At 42.4% G+C, this 21,155-nt stretch overlaps 1 protein-coding gene across 3 annotated transcripts in view; it reads left to right on the forward strand.

The window, feature by feature from the left end:
* LOC115431259 (leucine-rich repeat and fibronectin type III domain-containing protein 1-like protein) overlaps positions 1-21,155 on the forward strand; it is a 47,275-nt gene that overhangs the window by 18,069 nt on the left and 8,051 nt on the right. For all 3 annotated transcript variants that reach the window (XM_030151507.1, XM_030151506.1, XM_030151508.1), the window contains exons 2-10: positions 3,199-3,475; positions 4,434-4,634; positions 9,025-9,191; positions 9,958-10,198; positions 10,937-11,149; positions 12,133-12,443; positions 17,521-17,704; positions 18,967-19,198; positions 19,470-19,729. In XM_030151507.1, coding sequence (XP_030007367.1) covers positions 3,199-3,475; positions 4,434-4,634; positions 9,025-9,191; positions 9,958-10,198; positions 10,937-11,149; positions 12,133-12,443; positions 17,521-17,704; positions 18,967-19,198; positions 19,470-19,594 — 1,951 coding nt within the window. In that variant the 3' untranslated portion in view covers positions 19,595-19,729. The remainder of the gene's footprint in view (positions 1-3,198; positions 3,476-4,433; positions 4,635-9,024; positions 9,192-9,957; positions 10,199-10,936; positions 11,150-12,132; positions 12,444-17,520; positions 17,705-18,966; positions 19,199-19,469; positions 19,730-21,155) is intronic.

The raw sequence follows: 21,155 nt of genomic DNA on the forward strand, positions 1-21,155 counted from the left end.
TTTTGAAAAAAAATAATTTTTTGTGTTTTTTGCATCCAAAAAAACAAAGGTTTGTTTACATTACAAACACGGCATTTAAAGGGTGAAAAAATGTGACAATTATTGAGTATTTGGTATTTTATTTACGGCTCAAGTTGATGAAATAGAAAAAAGTGTGAAAGAATAAAAAACAAACGGTATGAAATATTTTTTTGACATTATTCCACCAGTGTGCGAAAAACGCACACTCTGTGTTTAGTAAGGGCCTTACTGGACGGGATACCGGACAGTTAACTCATTTATTTATTCGTACTAAAAACGTAGATTAGATGTGCTGACGTTTAAACCTTTGCCTCCATTGTTTGGTTGTGTGGTTAAATATTCATGTTGACATGAGTCAGATCATGGACGTGAACAAACAACAGAATCCAGTTCTTGCTCTGCACCGTCGGCCTGTACATGTTCGAAATGATTTGATTAGAAACAGTCTGAGTTTATTCTGTTTTCAGATCAACTCTGGACACAGGTTCAAATACATGCATCATCAAGTTCTCTGAAAAAATCAGGAACATGAGTGCGAACGAACCAAAGCACAGTCTGGATAAATGAGGAATATTACATGTGGAGTACCACAGGGATCAGGTTTAGGTCCCCAAGAGGTTTAGGAAATTAGATTAGCACATGTATGTGTAAAATAATCTGACCTTTAAGAACACAACGTGGAAAGTGTGTTTAATATACTCACCTGGACAGCAGAGGGTTAAAGCGTGTTTAATATACTCACCTGGACACCAGAGGGTTAAAGTGTGTTTAATATACTCACCTGGACAGCAGAGGGTTAAAGCGTGTTTAATATACTCACCTGGACACCAGAGGGTTAAAGTGTGTTTAATATACTCACCTGGACACCAGAGGGTTAAAGTGTGTTTAATATACTCACCTGGACACCAGAGGGTTAAAGTGTGTTTAATATACTCACCTGGACAGCAGAGGGTTAATACAATAATAATGTAAGAAATGCAGATCATTTTAACATCATTATGACTAAGCTCCGCCCATCTCTGACTAAGCTCCGCCCCTGTCCACTGTTTTCCAGTATCACACTCAGCTCGATGGCAGATAAACTCTTTCAAATGGACTGTGTTATTAATTATTTACATTCCAATCAGGCTCACGTTGCTGCTGCTGAGGTCGTTAAAGCTGCAGTGGGTTTTTTCAAATTCCATTACCTTAAAGCCGACTGTAATTCAAGTGGACTGAGAGGATTCTGCACCTCCACTGGGCTTTTAGTCTGGAGTCATCCGACCCCAAAATGCAAGATTTTATCCCATAACAGCTGATTTCAGACAAGAAGGGCTTCGATAGATGATGAACAGAAAGAATTACTGATGATTCTACACATTCAGTCAGAGAAACGACTGGACTGACGATCACAGACACGAGTCATTTAGATTTATACTGAACAGTTTAAAGGTAAGGGAAGATAATGTAAGAGAAGATAATGTAAGAGAAGACAAGATAAGGTGAGATAAGATAAGGTAAGGTGAGGTAATGTACAGTTAGATAAGATAAGGTAAAATAAGAGGAGATAAAGATAAGGTTAGATAAGGTAAGGTAAGACCAGATAAGGTAAGGTAAGGTAAGAGACATGAACTATAAGACAGTCTGCTACTTCCATGCTTTGTTCTGTAGATAAATGCAGATTTAGATCCAACAGTGAAATTCACTGGTCAAAGCAGGAACAGAGGAAAAGAGAAAAAAAGGGCAAAAAGATACTGCAGAGGTCTCAACCAAACCCCCCCACACCCCCAAGGAAAAAAAAAAAAATCCACCCAAAAACCACCCAGGTTTGCAGGTCAAATGTTTTCCGTGGAGGTGACAGTTTAATCTTACCTTAATAATGACTGAATCTGTTCGATGTGAAACAGAGCAGAGGATCTGGAGTAAACAGACACTGAACAGCACTGGGATAGGACAGTGAACGCACCACAGCAGGAACAGCACTGGGATAGGACAGTGAACGCACCACAGCAGGAACAGCACTGGGATAGGACAGTGAACGCACCACAGCAGGAACAACACTGTGCCTCTTCCTCCTCCTCTTCCTCCTCCTTTTCTTCCTCCTCCTCCTCTTCCTCCTCCTCTTCTTCCTCCTCCTCTTCCTCCTCCTTTTCTTCCTCCTCCTCCTCTTCCTCCTCCTCTTCTTCCTCCTCTTTTTCCTGTTTCACTTCTATCATCTGTTTCCTTTTCTTTCTTTGGGTGAATGTTTGTTCAGGTAAAGGCCCATGGAATGAACCTGTGTGTGTGTGTGTGTGTGTGTGTGTGTGTGTGTGTGTGTGTGTGTGTGTGTGTGTGTGTGTGTGTGTGTGTGTTTCTACTGTGTGATTAGTTCCTCAGATACAGCTCAACTCCGCCCCCTCCTGGTCACATGGTGTAACACTAGTTTCCTGTGTCTGTGAAAACGCTCCTATTTATTTATTTATACTCAAATACTAAAGTACAAGTACTTCATTACTGCACATTTACAGTTATTTGTGTAATTTGAGTATTTATTTTTCCTTTTTAATCTCTTATTTCCATATCTTTCTTTCTTTCTTTCTTTCTTTCTTTGCACACTGTTTCAACATGATGGATGGAACCTTCACACATGAAAACTGTGTCTATAAAACTGTGTGTTATATGTGATGGACATGTGACGTAAACACCATCACAATCAGAATCAGAACTTTATTAATTACAAGAGGAAATTGTGTTTCAGTCGATCCATTAAAGTAAAACTGTTCACTTTAATTTTGACAAAATGACTTATTCAGCAGAAAAATACAAAAAAAAGAAAAAAACTGCAACAACAAACCTTTAACACCCCCCCCCCCCCTTCCCATCCCCTCCCTCCTTCAGCCCCACCCCCTTTTGTGTGTTTGATTGTGTGAACCTGCTGGGTTGGTCGTTAAAGGGTTAACTCAGGGTTAGTGTTTGACACTGATCCACCTACAGAATCCAGGCCATCAGACAGAATGTGGACTGGGTTTAGTTGGTTCAGTTTGGGTTGGTTGTGTTGCCTCTGTTGCTTCTTGTCTTTGTATTGTTTATTTTGACATATGTTTAATTCTAAGTTGATCTGAACTCATCAGTGGACTGAACCGACCACCGGACCTGGACTCAAACCCCACACACAAACCCCCCCCTAACTCACTTCTACATCTATGTTTCTTGTTGCAGAGTCAGAGTCGCCATGACAACCGCCTCCCGGACGCTCCGCCCCCTGCTCCTCCTCCTCCCGGTCCTGGTGTCCTGGCTGCCCTTTGGCTCCGCCTCCATGCTGTGTCCGAAGCGCTGCACGTGTCAGAACCTGCTGCCGTCCTACACGGTTCTGTGCGCTAAGACGGGCCTCCTGTTCGTCCCCCCCAACATCGACCGCCAGACGGCCGAGCTGCGGCTGATGGACAACTTCATCACCACGCTGAGACACCGAGACTTCGCCAACATGTCCAGTCTGGTCAGAGTTCACTTTATTAAGGCTTTATAGACGCAGGACCATTAACACAGAAAACTGACCCCTGTTTCCACGGCAACTACACTGCTTTAACCCTCTGGTATCTGACCCATACAGGGCCTTTATACACCGATAGCCCATAATATGCACAGCATCGGACCAATATCACAATGTGTTCCACACAATGTAGTTTGAACTTTTTTACATTATTTTATATTTCATCAACTTCAGCCATAAACAAACATACCAAATATTCAGTAACTGTCATATTTAACCCTTGAAATGACAGGTTTGTAACGGAAACAAACTATTTTTTGATGGAAAAGCCACAAAAAAACAATTTTTTCAACATTTTACATATAAATTATATTAATTCTTGTTTATTTTTTCCTCCTGTCATCTGTCAGTGATTCACACCAACACTGGGTCATATTATTATTATTTTGGGTTCTAGGTCAAATATTAAATGTGTCAGTGTGTATTTTGTACTCACTTGGTAGAAGGGTGTTAGTGTAGGAATTTAACACTGTTTATTATGGGATGGATTTAGTGGATGGATCAGAATTTAAACAATCAGACAAAAATGAACAACTGTTGAATTAAAACCATCTGAGCTTTAATAACAGGAAGTGGAAAGTGTGTTTAATATGTTCACCTGGACACCAGAGGGTTAAAGGTGGACCTTTGGGTCTTTAAGGGTTTAAGGTGGACTTTTGGGTCTTTAACGGTTTAAGGTGGACGTTTGGGTCTTTAAAGGTTAAAGGTGGATTTTTGGGTCTTTAAGGGTTTAAGGTGGACTTTTGGGTCTTTAACGGTTTAAGGTGGACGTTTGGGTCTTTAAAGGTTAAAGGTGGATTTTTGGGTCTTTAAGGGTTTAAGGTGGACTTTTGGGTCTTAAAGGGTTAAGGGTGTCTGTAGATGTGGTCCAGTTTCATTGATGGCCTTGTGTTTCCTGGTTCAGATCCACTTGACCCTCAGCAGAAACACCATCAGTCAGATTCGACCGTACGCCTTCGCTGACCTTCAGGATCTCCACGCTCTCCATCTGGACGCCAACCGCCTCACCACTCTGGACGACGCCCACTTCCAGGGCCTGGTCAACCTGAGGCACCTGATCCTGGCCAACAACCAGCTGCACAGCATCTCAGAGGGAGCCTTCCAGGTAGGACAGTGGAGGTGGACTTCTACCTGACAGACCATAGATTCAACAGCCCCACTCCAGACTTCCACTGGAACTGCTCTGTGGTTTAGGTGGAGTTTCCTGATCAGGACTCATTCTGGTCTCATGTGGTTTAGGTGGAGTTTCCTGATCAGGACTCATTCAGGTCTCATGTGGTTTAGGTGGAGTTTCCTGATCAGGACTCATTCAGGTCTCATGTGGTTTAGGTGGAGTTTCCTCATCAGGACTCATTCTGGTCTCATGTGGTTTAGATGGAGTTTCCTCATCAGGACTCATTCTGGTCTCATGTGGTTTAGGTGGAGTTTCCTCATCAGGACTCATTCTGGTCTCATGTGGTTTAGTCACATTCAGTTTGTTGATCTGTAGGAGAAATTAAAGAAGAGACAAAGAAAATATGTCCATGAAGTTTACCTCTTTAACAAGGCAGCGTTAGCATTAGCGTTAGCATTGGCTCACCCATTACCCATCAGCCCATTACCCATCAGCCCATGCTTTACCCTGATCCTCCCTTTTGTCCATAAATGATCTCCATGAAACCATCAGGATAGTTCAACAAAAAGCAAAGTTCTCAATTTACCAGTTGAATAAAGGTCCAACTATTACCTACAGTCATGGACTATGGGTAATGACAAGAGGATGGATGGATGGAGCTCATGTTACCAAAGTTAAATGCATGAACTACAAATATTGAAAATAAAATTCAATAATCGGAGCAGTAGACCATTTTAAACCACTGTCAAACAGAAAGAAAGAAAGAAAGAAAGAAAGAAAGAAAAGACAAAGAAAGAAAGAAAGAAAGAAAGAAAGAAAGAACCCAATCAGTGGTCCTTTCCTTCAGCTGTAATGTGTTCTTTCATATAAATACAGCCTTTTATCGTTGACTTCAGTACTTTCCTTCAACAGTCTTTTTCATTCTCAGTCTTTTTCATTCTCAGTCTTTTTCATTCTCAGTTTTTTTCATTCTCAGTCTTTTTCATTCTCAGTCTTTTTCATTCTCAGTCTTTTTCATTCTCAGTCTTTTTCATTCTCAGTCTTTTCATTCTCAGTCTTTTTCATTCTCAGTTTTTTTCATTCTCAGTCTTTTTCATTCTCAGTTTTTTTCATTCTCAGTTTTTTTCATTCTCAGTCTTTTTCATTCTCAGTTTTTTTCATTCTCAGTCTTTTTCATTCTCAGTCTTTTTCATTCTCAGTCTTTTTCATTCTCAGTTTTTTTCATTCTCAGTCTTTTTCATTCTCAGTTATTTTCATTCTCAGTCTTTTTCATTCTCAGTCTTTTTCATTCTCAGTCTTTTTCATTCTGTCTTTTTCATTCTCAGTTTTTTTCATTCTCAGTCTTTTTCATTCTCAGTCTTTTTCATTCTCAGTTTTTTTCATTCTCAGTCTTTTTCATTCTCAGTTTTTTTCATTCTCAGTCTTTTTCATTCTCAGTCTTTTTCATTCTCAGTCTTTTTCATTCTCAGTCTTTTTCATTCTCAGCTCCACAGGGAACCTTTTTTAATGTGGTTCTAACAGAACTGGACTAATGTGGATCAGCGCCAACAAACACACACATTCTTCCAAATCCTAAACTAAGCCTAGATCAGGTTTGAACCTCAGTTTAGTTCAGGTTCCACATACAGAACCATCTGATCTACAGTGGGTCAGAACCAGTAAAATAAGAACAGAAGAGCTTAGAAATAACGACAAATACAAATGTTTCTGTTTTATTGCAAAATAAATAAATGTCCATGTTTATCAGATGGAAGTGATTAACAGCTGGTTAATCAGGTGGTTAACCTGGTTAATTAATGATGAGGACTAACACAAACCCACATACAGAGGACTAGTTCACTGGAAACCGGACCAGGGGCTGATCCACATGTCTGCAGTCCAACCTGAACCTAAACTGGTTCTACTGGACTACGTTCTGTGGCTGAAGCTTCTGTATCATAAACATCTGAGTAAAAGTTCAACCTGACTTCATGAATAAAAAACAAAACTTTTAACTGCTGTGTTTTATCTGGACGCATTATAAACTTTAAGTGTGTGTGTTCACACCGCATCAAATACCACAAACTGAGGGTTAAGGACAGGGTTAAGGATAGGGTTAAGGACAGGGTTAAGGATAGGGTTAAGGATAGGGTTAAGGATAGGGTTAGGGTTAAGGATGGGGTTAAGGATAGGGTTAGGGTTAAGGATAGAGTTAGAGTTAAGGATAGAGTTAAGGATAGGGTTAAGGATAGGGTTAGGGTTAAAGATAGGGTTAAGGATAGGGTTAGGGTTAAGGATAGGGTTAAGGATAGGGTTAAGGGTAGGGTTAGGGTTAAGGATAGGGTTAAGGTTAAGGATAGGGTTAAGGATAGGGTTAAGGACAGGGTTAAGGATAGGGTTAGGGTTAAGGATAGGGTTAAGGATAGGGTTAGGGTTAAGGATAGGGTTAAGGATAGGGTTAGGGTTAAGGATAGGGTTAGGGTTAAGGATAGGGTTAAGGATGGGGTTAAGGACAGGGTTAGGGTTAAGGATAGGGTTAAGGATAGGGTTAAGGATAGGGTTAGGGTTAAGGATAGGGTTAGGGTTAAGGATAGGGTTAGGGTTAAGGATAGGGTTAGGGTTAAGGACAGGGTTAGGGTTAGAGATGTTCACGTAAATTGACATGCAATCACATTTCGTTGAATAACCATCAAAGGTCTATAATGTGTATGTGTAACAGACCAAAGGCCATAAGAACTGATATGACATTCAACACCATTCCATGAACTCAGTGTCTATATGTGGATTTAAGGACAACGCTGTGTTGGTGTTAATGTTAGTTTACACTCAGATGTGTTAGTGTTAGTGTTAGTTTACACTCAGATGTGTTAGTGTTAGTTTACACTGTGTTGGTGTTAATGTTAGTTTACACTCAGATGTGTTAGTGTTAGTTTACACTATGTTGGTGTTAATGTTAGTTTACACTCAGATGTGTTAGTGTTAGTGTTAGTTTACACTCAGATGTGTTAGTGTTAGTTTACACTGTGATGGTGTTAATGTTAGTTTACACTCAGATGTGTTAGTGTTAGTTTACACTGTGTTGGTGTTAGTGTTAGTTTACACTCAGATATGTTAGTGTTAGTTTACACTGTGTTGGTGTTAATGTTAGTTTACACTCAGATGTGTTAGTGTTAGTTTACACTGTGTTGGTGTTAATGTTAGTTTACACTCAGATGTGTTAGTGTTAGTTTACACTCAGATGTGTTAGTGTTAGTTTACACTGTGTTGGTGTTAATGTTAGTTTACACTCAGATGTGTTAGTGTTAGTTTACACTGTGTTGGTGTTAGTGTTAGTTTACACTCAGATGTGTTAGTGTTAATTTACACTGTGTTGGTGTTAGTGTTAGTTTACACTCAGATGTGTTAGTGTTAGTTTACACTGTGTTGGTGTTAGTGTTAGTTTACACTCAGATGTGTTAGTGTTAGTTTACACTCAGATGTGTTAGTGTTAGTTTACACTGTGTTGGTGTTAATGTTAGTTTACACTCAGATGTGTTAGTGTTAGTTTACACTGTGTTGGTGTTAATGTTAGTTTACACTCAGATGTGTGAGTTCCTGCTCTGAGCTGTAAACGTTTCTTTTGTCTCTAAGAAATGAGATTCCTTTTGTTGAAAAAGCAGTAAGATCCAGATAATTGCAGTGAGAATTGAGTCATTGTGACATTGAAACGTGATTGTGTGAAATTTGAGAGTAATTACATGGATGTGAACGATGCTTTGACTGAACACCAGCCTGTGCACGTCTCCTCCAAATCTCTTTCCTCTGCTCTCTCTCTTTCTTTGTGTTTGTTGTTTTTTTTCTGATTGGCGCACATGAACCGTGTTCTCATTAGTCGATCTGTGTGCAGACGGTCGGAGTCGACTGTTGAACGGACGCCGTCGTCTGGACTCGTTCATCTGCGTTTCTTTGTGTTAGCGTCTATTCTTCGCGTTCTGTTTTAACTTTAGTTGAACGTTCCTTTGCTCCTCCTACCACCTTCGTTATGGAAATAAATCTGTCATCAGATTTTTAATTATAAAAGTCGTTGAATTTCTAGTACTGAATTTTTTTGCACTGAAATTAAGTATCTGAATTTTTTTTGCACTGAAATTAAATATCTGAATTTTTTGCACTGAAATTAAATATCTGAATTTTTTTGCACTGAAATTAAGTATCTGAATTTTTTTTTTTGCACTGAAATTAAATATCTGAATTTTTTTTGCACTGAAATTAAGTATCTGAATTGTTTGTCTCTGAATGTTATAATTCAAAATCTGATGACACAGATTTACTTCCATATAACATCCAGTTATTAGTCGGTACCAACGTCGTGGATCTGTCTGTGTGTATACACTGGTATATACATTGTCTTGTTTGTGTGCAGGACTTTCTGGAGACCCTGGAGGACTTGGACCTGAGCTACAATAACCTGGTGGACATCCCCTGGGACACCATCGCTCTGCTGGTCAGCGTCAACACCCTCAGCCTGGACCATAACCTCATCGAGAGCGTCCCAGAGGGGATCTTCTCCAACCTGCACAAACTGGCACGGTGAGAACCACGGGGACGCCATGGTCAGGTCGTCATGGTTACCCCCGTTCAAACCTCTACGGCTCCTTTCAAAGCCCCGCCCATTAATAATACAGTCCAATCAGGTCTGTCCGTTCACATTCCAATAGTCACACAGGTAGGTCCTGGTTCTAGCCAGTCCACACGTTCTGGTTCGAGTCAGTCCACACGTTCTGGTTCTAGTCAGTCCACACGTTCTGGTTCGAGTCAGTCCACAGGTCCTGGTTCTAGCCAGTCCACACGTTCTGGTTTGAGTCAGTCCACAGGTTCTGGTTCTAGTCAGTCCACACGTTCTGGTTCGAGTCAGTCCACAGGTTCTGGTTCTAGTCAGTCCACAGGTTCTGGTTCGAGTCAGTCCACAGGTTCTGGTTCGAGTCAGTCCACAGGTCCTGGTTCGAGTCAGTCCACAGGTTCTGGTTCTAGTCAGTCCACAGGTTCTGGTTCTAGTCAGTCCACAGGTTCTGCATTAACTGACTGTCAGTAAAGTCAGTTCTGATAATCTAGTGTGGATGAAATAAAAGCATGGACTCATTTATCTGCTTCATTCTGTGGAAAAAACAAAAAGGTCTGATTTAGTTTAAAGAACAGAACAGTCGTATAAACCTACAAATATGTGTTTAATCAGATTTAATTAGAAGATGTTTCCATTTCCATTTAATGGTGCACGTTGTGCTTTTGTAGAAACAGACCTACTGTCTGAAGTCAGACTGCAGGTTAATGACACCCCCCCCACCCCCCCCCACCCCAGGTTGGACATGACCTCCAATAAGCTGAAGAAGATCCCCCCAGACCCCCTGTTCCTGCGAATCCCCGTCTATGCAAAGATGAAGGGTTCCCCCCTGACGGCGCTGGTGCTGAGCTTCGGAGGAAACCCTCTGCACTGCAACTGTGAACTGGTGTGGTTACGACGACTGACCCGAGAAGACGACCTGGAGACCTGCGCCTCCCCCAGAGACCTGGCAGGGAAATACTTCTGGACCATCAGAGAGGTGGGACACTCACACTGTCCATCCATCCATCCATCCATCCATCCTCTGAACCCTCTCAGACCCTGTAGACTTTGTCCTTCAGTTACCCCAGTAATCATTCACATACTACAGACTTCAGTATAAAACATCATGTTCATTATCACAGTTGAAGTGATGGTGCAGACGTAGAAGAACCTGAACCTCCTCAGATAAAATAGTTGAAGAACAGTTGAAGAACCACTTTAATGTCCACCCATGAATTTCACTAGACTGGTACAAAATCAACAACAACACTAATCTGTATTAATGTAGAGAGTTTGAATAAACCTACATGAGGGGAGTCAGTGCTTTGGTTCTAAGGGCTGGTTCTAAGGGTTAGTTCTAAGGGCTGGTTCTAAGGGTTAGTTCTAAGGGCTGGTTCTAAGGGTTAGTTCTAAGGGCTGGTTCTAAGGGTTAGTTCTAAGGGCTGGTTCTAAGGGTCAGTTCTAAGGGTCGGTTCTAGGGGTCAGTTCTAAGGGTCAGCTCTAAGGGCTGGTTCTACGGGTCGGTTCTTAATGTTTGTTTTTAAGGGCTGGTTCTAAGGGTTAGTTCTAAGGGCTGGTTCTAAGGGTCAGTTCTAAGGGTCGGTTCTAAGGGTCAGTTCTTAGGGTCAGTTCTAAGGGTCAGTTCTAAGGGTCAGTTCTTAATGGTCAGTTCTAAGGGTCGGTTCTAAGTGTTCTCCTGCATTGACCTGTGCTTCTGTCGTTCTCCTACCAACAGGAGGAGTTTGTTTGCGAACCACCGATGATCACTCGTCACACCTCCAAGATGTTTGTGATGGAGGGTCAGGAGGTGAGTCTGCGCTGTAAGTCCATCGGAGACCCGGAACCTTCCACTCACTGGGTCAGTCCGGACGGGAAGCTCATGGGAAACACCTCCAGAACCATCTGCTATGAGAACGGTTCCCTGGACATCCTCAAGGCCTCGGTCAAGGTATGGAAAGACCTTCATATCTGTCAGGAGTGAAGTGAGTGTTTTAAACGTCCACTGGATTCAAAACTGAGAGAGTTTTATGAGTGAAATGGATGAACTTTAACTGAACACAATGGGTTAAAGAGAGAGAGAGAGGGGGGGGGGGGGGAGGGAGAGGGGAGAGAGAGAGAGAGAGGGGAGAGAGAGAGAGAGAGAGAGGGGAGAGGGAGAGAGGGGGGGGGGGGGGAGAGAGAGAGGGAGAGGAGAGAGAGAGAGGGGAGAGAGAGAGGGGGAGAGGGGAGAGAGAGAGGGGAGAGAGAGAGGTGGAGAGGGGAGAGAGAGAGGGGAGAGAGAGGGTAAAAGGAGAGAGAGAGAGAGAGAAGGTAAAGGGAGAGTGAGAGAGAGAGAGAGAGAGAGAGGGTAAAAGGAGAGGGGGGGGTAGAGAGAGAGAGTAAAGGGCGGGGGGGGTGAAGGGGGGGGGGTGAAGGGAGGGAGAGAGACAGAGAATGGGGGAGTCCCACCCACTTCTGTTGTTCGACTGATCTGCATCCAGACCACAGGACTGAGGTTCTGTTCAGATGAAGGTACATGTGACCTGGATCTGATCTGTTCCAGACCGTCTGAACAGCACCAGTCTGACCCAGACCACTTTCAGATGTGGTCCTCAATCTGACCCAGACCACTTTCAGATGTGGTCCTCAATCTGACCCAGATCTGAGATTTAAAAATTGGTATTGAAAGTCTCCTGCACCTTTACCAGTACCAGTACATATGGACCCTGTACTAATACTACAGTAGAACTACTTTACCAGTACCAGTACATATGGACCCTGTACTAATACTACAGTAGAACTGCCTTCACAGTACCAGTACATATGGACCCTGTACTAATACTACAGTAGAACTACTTTACCAGTACCAGTACATATGGACCCTGTACTAATACTACTGTGGTGTCTCTGAACCTGCTGATCGTCCTCTGCTGGCGTCCTCGTGCCCTGTAGGATTCTGGGAAGTTCACCTGTATTGCGTCTAACGCGGCTGGCGAGGCCACGGCACCGGTGGAGTTGGTGGTCAACCCTTCACCGCACTACGACCCCAAATTGGACCCCGACCCCGGACCCTCCGACATCCCCACCTCCATCAAGTCCAACATCAGCGGAGGACAGGCCCGGTCCGACCAGCAGAGGGTCAGCGTGTCCGACCTGACGTCCAGCTCGGCCACCATCAGGTGGCCCCCCCAGAACCACATACCAGGGGTCCGCATGTACCAGATCCAGTACAACAGTTCAACTGACGACATACTGATATACAGGTGAGGGGGAGGGGCTCCACACACATCCATCCTTTTCATCATACCCAGAACCCTGTATTTATTTAAAGCCCAAACGTCCACCTTTAACCTAAACCATCTCCTGTTCTAACCTGTTTAATCCTGTCAGTCCATGTCAGTAACTGGTGTCAAATACAGTTCTTCGTCTTTTCATGGTCATCAGATATGACCATATTTGGATATTCAGAGGTTCCATAGTTACCGTGGAAACACTGTCTAAAATGTGCGGAAAGGATCATGTAGACTATCATGGCTGTAGTGTCCCATTATAACAGACCAGATTATTATGGGATGGGACGCTCAGACGTTTAGCGGCGCTGTGACCTCTTGGACTTGCCTTCATGTTTAAACGTCTAAATGTAAACCCTCCACATTAAACCGCCGCTGGACGCTGCCATCACACACTTGGCCAGCGCCGTAGCCTAGCAACCCCATCCAGAATGCATAATGGAGTGTTATTCCGACACATTTGGAGAGCTGACAGATGACAGATGAAATGAGCCTGCTGCCTCACGCCTCATTTTAACTACAAACCAAACACCAAAGCCACTCACATCCAACACTCACATCCAACACTCACATCCAACACTCACATCCAACACTCACATCCAACACTCAGCTGCACAGACGGAGCGGGGAGTCAAGTGTGGAACGTCCAACTGGATCCTTTCAGATTAAACTGGATCCTTTCACATCCAACTGGATCCTTTCAGATTAAACTGGATCCTTTCACATCCAACTGGATCCTTTCAGATTAAACTGGATCCTTTCAGATCCAACTGGATCCTTTCAGATCCAACTGGATCCTTTAAGATTAAACTGGATCCTATCACATCCAACTGGATCCTTTTAGATTACACCGGATCCTTTCACATCCAACTGGATCCTTTCAGATTAAACTAGATCCTTTCACATCCAACTGGATCCTTTCAGATTACACTGGATCCTTTCAGATCCAATGGGATGTGAAAGGCTTTGCACTCTTTGCACTTGCCTCTGCTGTTTGCGCTGTACTTCAGCGTCTACTGTGTATAGGCTCGGTCAGGTTGTAAATATGTGCTATTATTTGTATGTAGGTATTTTAAGTTTAATTTTAAACGTATATTTTTCTTATTTTAAATTAGCTTTAGTTTTTGTTGATTTTAATGTATTCATTTATTTATTAGTTATTTATTTTATTGATATGGCAAATACGGGTCCTCAGAAACCAGTTTCGTTCTCTTTTTTGTGATGGAATGACAAATAAAACTCCTTTGAATCCTTCACATCCAACTGGATCCTTTCAGATTAAACTGGATCCTTTCAGATTAAACTGGATCCTTTCAGATTAAACTGGATCCTTTCACATCAAAGCCTCCTGTTCCCATAGATCAGAGGGAGGGTTAAAGCCAGGAAGACCCCAGTTCAGACCTGCATCCACTGGGTTTAACAGGACTAACAGGACAAGGTTTATCCTTATCTTATCTTATCTTATCTTATCTTATCCTATCCTTACCTTATCTTTATCTTATCTTTATCTTATCTTATTTTATCTTATCCTATCCTTACCTTATCTTTATCTTAATCCTACCTTTTCTTATCCTTTTCTTACCTTATTTTGCCTTATCTTAACCCTACCTTATCTTAACTTGGATATGTGGATCCATCAGGTTATTTGTCTTTTTTTTCCTGTTCTGTTTAAATCCATATTTCCTTTTCCACTTCTCTCACACATGAACCCACTTCCTCAGACTGGGTCAGAGTCCTTGAACTCATCATCATTCCACTGATCGTCTGCTGTTCCATTTCCTGTTTCCACTCCTTCACGTCCTCCTTCTTCTTTCTTTCTCTTTTGGTTTTGTCTCGTCTTTGGCGTCACCTTCCATCGTCTTCGTCTTCAGTTTTTTTTTTTTCTTCATGTTCGTCTCTTTCATCTCATCTGCTTTGATTTTCAGGTTGAACGTTGACAATCTGAGTTTCCTCCGTTCCTTCTTCTCCTCCTCTGCTCTGCCTTTCCTGTATTATTCTATATTCCTCATGTTCTGTTTTATTACAGACGTTCGTTCCTCTGCTCGGCTTCTGTCTTTTTACAGCTCGACTCAAAGAGACGGAGGAAAAAAATCTGGGACAGCGCTGGTGGAAAATAGAAGAATAAAAGTCAAAGGGAGTTCATTATGAGGCAGAGGACGCACGTCCTACATGTCAGATTCATACTGTTAGGTTAACCCAGTCTAAGGTTAACCCAGTCTAAGGTTAACCCAGTCTAAGGTTAACCCAGTCTAAAGTTAACCCAGTCTAAAGTTAACCCAGTCTAAGGTTAACCCAGTCTAAGGTTAACCCAGTCTAAAGTTAACCCAGTCTAAGGTTAACCCAGTCTAAAGTTAACCCAGTCTAAGGTTAACCCAGTCTAAAGTTAACCCAGTCTAAGGTTAACCCAGTCTAAAGTTAACCCAGTCTAAGGTTAACCCAGTCTAAGGTTAACCCAGTCTAAAGTTAACCCAGTCTAAAGTTAACTCAGTCTAAAGTTAACCCAGTCTAAGGTTAACCCAGTCTAAAGTTAACCTAGTCTAAAGTTAACCCAGTCTAAGGTTAACCCAGTCTAAAGTTAACCCAGTCTAAGGTTAACCCAGTCTAAAGTTAACTCAGTCTAAGGTTAACTCAGTCTAAGGTTAACCCAGTCTAAGGTTAACCTAGTTTAAAGTTAACCTAGTTTAAGGTTAACCCAGTCTAAAGTTAACCCAGTCTAAGGTTAACCCAGTCTAAAGTTAACCCAGTCTAAAGTTAACCCAGTCTAAGGTTAACCCAGTCTAAAGTTAACCCAGTCTAAGGTTAACCCAGTCTAAAGTTAACCCAGTCTAAGGTTAACCCAGTCTAAGGTTAACCCAGTCTAAAGTTAACCCAGTCTAAGGTTAACCCAGTCTAAAGTTAACCTAGTCTAAAGTTAACCCAGTCTAAGGTTAACCCAGTCTAAAGTTAACCCAGTCTAAGGTTAACCCAGTCTAAAGTTAACCCAGTCTAAGGTTAACCCAGTCTAAGGTTAACCCAGTCTAAAGTTAACCCAGTCTAAGGTTAACCCAGTCTAAGGTTAACCCAGTCTAAAGTTAACCCAGTCTAAGGTTAACTCAGTCTAAAGTTAACCCAGTCTAAGGTTAACCCAGTCTAAAGTTAACCTAGTCTAAAGTTAACCCAGTCTAAGGTTAACCCAGTCTAAAGTTAACCCAGTCTAAGGTTAACCCAGTCTAAAGTTAACTCAGTCTAAGGTTAACTCAGTCTAAGGTTAACCCAGTCTAAGGTTAACCTAGTTTAAAGTTAACCTAGTTTAAGGTTAACCCAGTCTAAAGTTAACCCAGTCTAAGGTTAACCCAGTCTAAAGTTAACCCAGTCTAAGGTTAACCCAGTCTAAAGTTAACCTAGTTTAAAGTTAACCTAGTTTAAGGTTAACCCAGTCTAAAGTTAACCCAGTCTAAGGTTAACCCAGTCTAAGGTTAACCCAGTCTAAAGTTAACCCAGTCTAAGGTTAACCCAGTCTAAAGTTAACCTAGTTTAAAGTTAACCCAGTTTAAGGTTAACCCAGTCTAAGGTTAACCCAGTCTAAAGTTAACCTAGTTTAAAGTTAACCTAGTTTAAGGTTAACCCAGTCTAAGGTTAACCCAGTCTAAAGTTAACCTAGTTTAAAGTTAACCTAGTTTAAGGTTAACCCAGTCTAAGGTTAACCCAGTCTAAAGTTAACCTAGTTTAAAGTTAACCTAGTTTAAGGTTAACCCAGTCTAAGGTTAACCCAGTCTAAAGTTAACCTAGTTTAAAGTTAACCTAGTTTAAGGTTAACCCAGTCTAACCCTTAGACTGTGTTTAATGGATGAAGGTCTGATTATTGATCATCGTTGTCGTCAGCAACTGGAATAAACACATTCATTAGTTTCCAGCTCAGTTTATATAAACTGATATGAATATGAATGTGATGGGGTCTCAGTCTAATCCTGTGTGGTTCTGGTTCTGGTTGGTCTCAGTCTAATCCTGTGTGGTTCTGGTTCTGGTTGGTCTCAGTCTAATCCTGTGTGGTTCTGGTTCTGGTTCTGGTTGGTCTCAGTCTAATCCTGTGTGGTTCTGGTTCTGGTTCTGGTTGGTCTCAGTCTAATCCTGTGTGGTTCTGGTTCTGGTTCTGGTTGGTCTCAGTCTAATCCTGTGTGGTTCTGGTTCTGGTTGGTCTTAGTCTAATCCTGTGTGGTTCTGGTTCTGGTTCCGGTTGGTCTCAGTCTAATCCTGTGTGGTTCTGGTTCTGGTTGGTCTCAGTCTAATCCTGTGTGGTTCTGGTTGGTCTTAGTCTAATCCTGTGTGGTTCTGGTTCTGGTTCTGGTTGGTCTCAGTCTAATCCTGTGTGGTTCTGGTTCTGGTTCCGGTTGGTCTCAGTCTAATCCTGTGTGGTTCTGGTTCTGGTTCCGGTTGGTCTTAGTCTAATCCTGTGTGGTTCTGGTTCTGGTTGGTTTTAGTCTAATCCTGTGTGGTTCTGGTTCTGGTTCTGGTTGGTCTCAGTCTAATCCTGTGTGGTTCTGGTTCTGGTTCTGGTTGGTCTCAGTCTAATCCTGTGTGGTTCTGGTTCTGGTTGGTCTTAGTCTAATCCTGTGTGGTTCTGGTTCTGGTTCCGGTTGGTCTTAGTCTAATCCTGTGTGGTTCTGGTTCTGGTTGGTCTCAGTCTAATCCTGTGTGGTTCTGGTTCTGGTTGGTCTCAGTCTAATCCTGTGTGGTTCTGGTTCTGGTTCCGGTTGGTCTTAGTCTAATCCTGTGTGGTTCTGGTTCTGGTTGGTCTTAGTCTAATCCTGTGTGGTTCTGGTTCTGGTTCCGGTTGGTCTCAGTCTAATCCTGTGTGGTTCTGGTTCTGGTTGGTCTCAGTCTAATCCTGTGTGGTTCTGGTTCTGGTTGGTCTCAGTCTAATCCTGTGTGGTTCTGGTTCTGTTTCCGGTTGGTCTCAGTCTAATCCTGTGTGGTTCTGGTTCTGGTTGGTCTCAGTCTAATCCTGTGTGGTTCTGGTTCTGGTTCCGGTTGGTCTCAGTCTAATCCTGTGTGGTTCTGGTTCTGTTTCCAGGATGATTCCATCCAACCATAAGTATTTTCTACTCAGTGACCTGGCGTCGTCGCGGGACTATGAGCTGTGTGTTCTGGCCGTTTACGACGACGGCATGACGGCGCTGACCGGAACCAAACTGGTGGGCTGCGTGTCCTTCACCACGGAGACGGAGTACGGACGATGTCACTCCATACGAGACCAGGTGGGTCCCACCCACCAACGCCACAATTAAAAAAAAAAAAAATATATATATATATATATATATATATATATATATATATATATATATATATATGTATGTCTGTATATATATATATATATATATATATATATATATATATATATATATATATATTTACACACACACACACACACACATATATATATATATAATTTATTTTCATTTATTTATTTACTTAGTTTACATTTTTTTTTATGATTTTTTATTTGATTTATGTACAGTAATTTTTATTTTATTTATTTATTTTTTTTTATTTTTTTATTTTTACCTCCGCCAAGGAGGTTATGTTTTTGCCAGGGTTTGTTTGTTTGTTTGTCTGTCTGTTTGTTTGTTTGTCTGTCCGTTAGTGTGCAACGTAACTCAAAATTTATGGACAGATTTGGATGAAATTTTCAGGGTTTGTTGGAAATGGGATGAGGAAGAAATGATTAAATTTTGGTGGTGATTGGGGGGTGGGGGGGGCACTGATCAGCCTTGGCGGAGGTCTGCGCTCTCCGAGTGCTTCTAGTTTATTTTTGATACATCAGACCCAGGTGTAGGTCTTAGCCTGACACCGACCACCATCACCATGGTTACGGCATGGACGACGTATGTCCCAGCGCTACGTCTGTCCACTCCAAACCTGGAACGAATAAAGGCACAGAAAGGAATTATAAAAAGGACAAAATAAGAAATAATGTCAGGAAAATAAGAAAAAGAAAAGATTAAAATGAAGGGAAAAAAAGAAAGAAAGAAAATAAACAAAATGACCAAAACCAGCCAAAAGAATAAACATGATAATGACAAAACATTAAGTAACGTCAACAAAATAATAGAGAAATTGAACTAACTGAATTAATGTTCTGTGTTCATGTTCTGTGTGTTCATGTTCTGTGTGTTCATGTTCTGTGTGTTCATGTTCTGTGTGTGGGCAGTGTGTTCCACATTTGAGAACCTTTTATATAGAACGCTGACTGCCTCATGGCAGTGTTTATATTTACATATATATGTGTTTTTTCAGTTCCCACTGGTGGAACCCCTGGTGTTCTTGATAGTTCATGGTACATTTACTGTAAACGTCTGTGTTCTTCTCGGTTCTCCTTTTAGAACCGTTGTCTTTTTCTGTGTTTTCATCATAGTCTACATGACCAGTGAATTAAATCCAGATTAAAGTCTGATTGACAGCCGGTCCAGCCAACCCCAGAGGACCTGTTCTAACGTTCTGTGTGTTTGGTTCTCCTCAGTTCTTGGGTGGAACCATGATCATCATCATCGGGGGGATCATCGTGGCGTCGGTCCTCGTCTTCATCTTCATCCTCCTGATGAAGTACAAACTCCACAGTAACCACTACAAACAGAAGGCCGCCGCCCGCCACGCCAACGTCTGCTCCCAGACCAATGGAGGAGGAGGGGGAGGGGCAGGGGGCGGAGCCAACATCCTGGCCCTACCTCCATCCTCCACATCTGTTGGACCAGGTAAGAATTTAATCTAATTTAATGTAATCTAATCTAATGTAATTTAATTTAATCTAATTGAATCTAATCTAATCAGAATACTCAAGGTGCTGGTATTTTTGTTTGTTCATGTGGATCATTCTGTCAGATCTAATTTTAATCCCAGATCTAAAGGTTAAACTGTCAGACATCAATGTGTGTGTATGGCTGATATTTGGAGGCGGGGCAATTGGAGGGGGGTGGTGTTGGGCCACGCCTCCCTCTGATAATCTGACGTTTTGTCGTCTCTCAGGTGGAAGCGCCAATAAAAACTCCCAACCGTCATCATCGACAGACGGGATGGGCGGAGCCTCTCTAAGAGGGACAACTGTAGTGGATTTAAACCCCGCCCATGACGAGGACGCCGTCTCCCAATAACACACGAGGACCTGTCAGCCCAGCCCACCATTCACCACGCCCACACCAATACTCCACCCCTCCCCCTGATTTTGATTTGTTACTGGTGCCTGGAGGTTGACTCCACCTTACAATGAGGAGCAGCTCCGCCCACCGGTGAGTACCTGCTGAAGGGGCGGAGTCAGAGTACAGGGGGTCTTTCTTTACAGGGTCTAATGGTCTTCAACATCAGGACGTGATTCTGACAAAGTGACAATCTGAGGGTCCTGGTCTGAGGGTCCTGGTCTGTCTTCAGGGTCGGTTCTCTTCTACTGTAGAGATGATTGACTGTTGAGCCGTTAGCATTAGCATTAGCATTATTGTCTTTGATTGGATTAAAGCCATGTTTGAATGGATCCAGTTTAAGGCTCAGTCCTGATGTGGTTCTGGGTCCAGGTCACGGCTCAGTCCTGATGTGGTTCTGGGTCCAGGTCATGGCTCAGTACTGATGTGGTTCTGGGTCCAGGTCACGGCTCAGTCCTGATGTGGTTCTGGTCCCTAAACCGGTCCACTGGATTAAATCAGTGTTTGAATGGATGGAACCCTGTTCAGTGGGACGGACTGGAACCAGAACCAACCAACACTAAGAAGACAAAGACCAGCACAGGTTCAACTGGTTCAACTGGTTCAGCTTCATTTACAGTTGAACATACAGAGGATGTTTGGAATCCATTCATCCATCAGTTATTGGATTAAACCATTAATGGATGAAAACAACAACAACAACAACAACAACAGTATAAATGTGAAACAGACATGAGTGAAAATGACAAACAACTGAAACAACAAACACAACAAGGATCAAAGGAAGATGTATATACTAATATATGGAGAGAAATATATAAATATATACACAAATATAGAGAAATACCAACAGTATAGAAGTATATATAAACATATGTGTGTATACATAAATGTGTGTGTATGTATCAGTGCTAACCCCAGTGTTCAGTGTGTCTCTAAATGTGTGTACATGTGGTTCTGGTCCAGTCCAGTCCAGTTCCATCTCTACCCTCTAATCTGTCAGCTCAGTCTGAAACACATTTGGATCCAACTGAACATGGACCTAACGTCCACCTGGGGGTTGGACCTGGACTCATGTGCGTCACAATAAGGGTCCGTGTGAAACACAACAGTGGAACCAATGTTTAACAGCAGAGACATGAAGGAAACCAAGGTTCCACTGAGGAAACATGGAATGGACTCAGTGCTCGGATGGATTCAGTTCAGTGTCCAAATGTAGGCGTGGCTTATCCATCTGTTAGTGTTTCCATCCCTTCGTAGGTGCTGTTCTGAGGTGGTTCTCTAAAACCTCCTCAGTTGTCCTTCCTCTCCAACAGCTCGTTGTGATAAGACATCAAACCTCCAGTTAGTTCAAGGGCATCAGTGGTGGAGCAGCAGAGCTTCACCTCCACCCTCTGAAAACGGTCCAGAACATCTGAAAACGGTCCAGAACATCACAGGTGGACTTCACTGTTCTGCTGTGGTTCAGGTAGAACCACGGTCCATCTGAAACATCTGGAAAAAGTCTGAGTCTGGGACA

This window comes from Sphaeramia orbicularis, chromosome 13 (genome assembly GCF_902148855.1).
Source record: "Sphaeramia orbicularis chromosome 13, fSphaOr1.1, whole genome shotgun sequence".
NCBI classification, from domain to species: Eukaryota; Metazoa; Chordata; class Actinopteri; order Kurtiformes; family Apogonidae; genus Sphaeramia; species Sphaeramia orbicularis.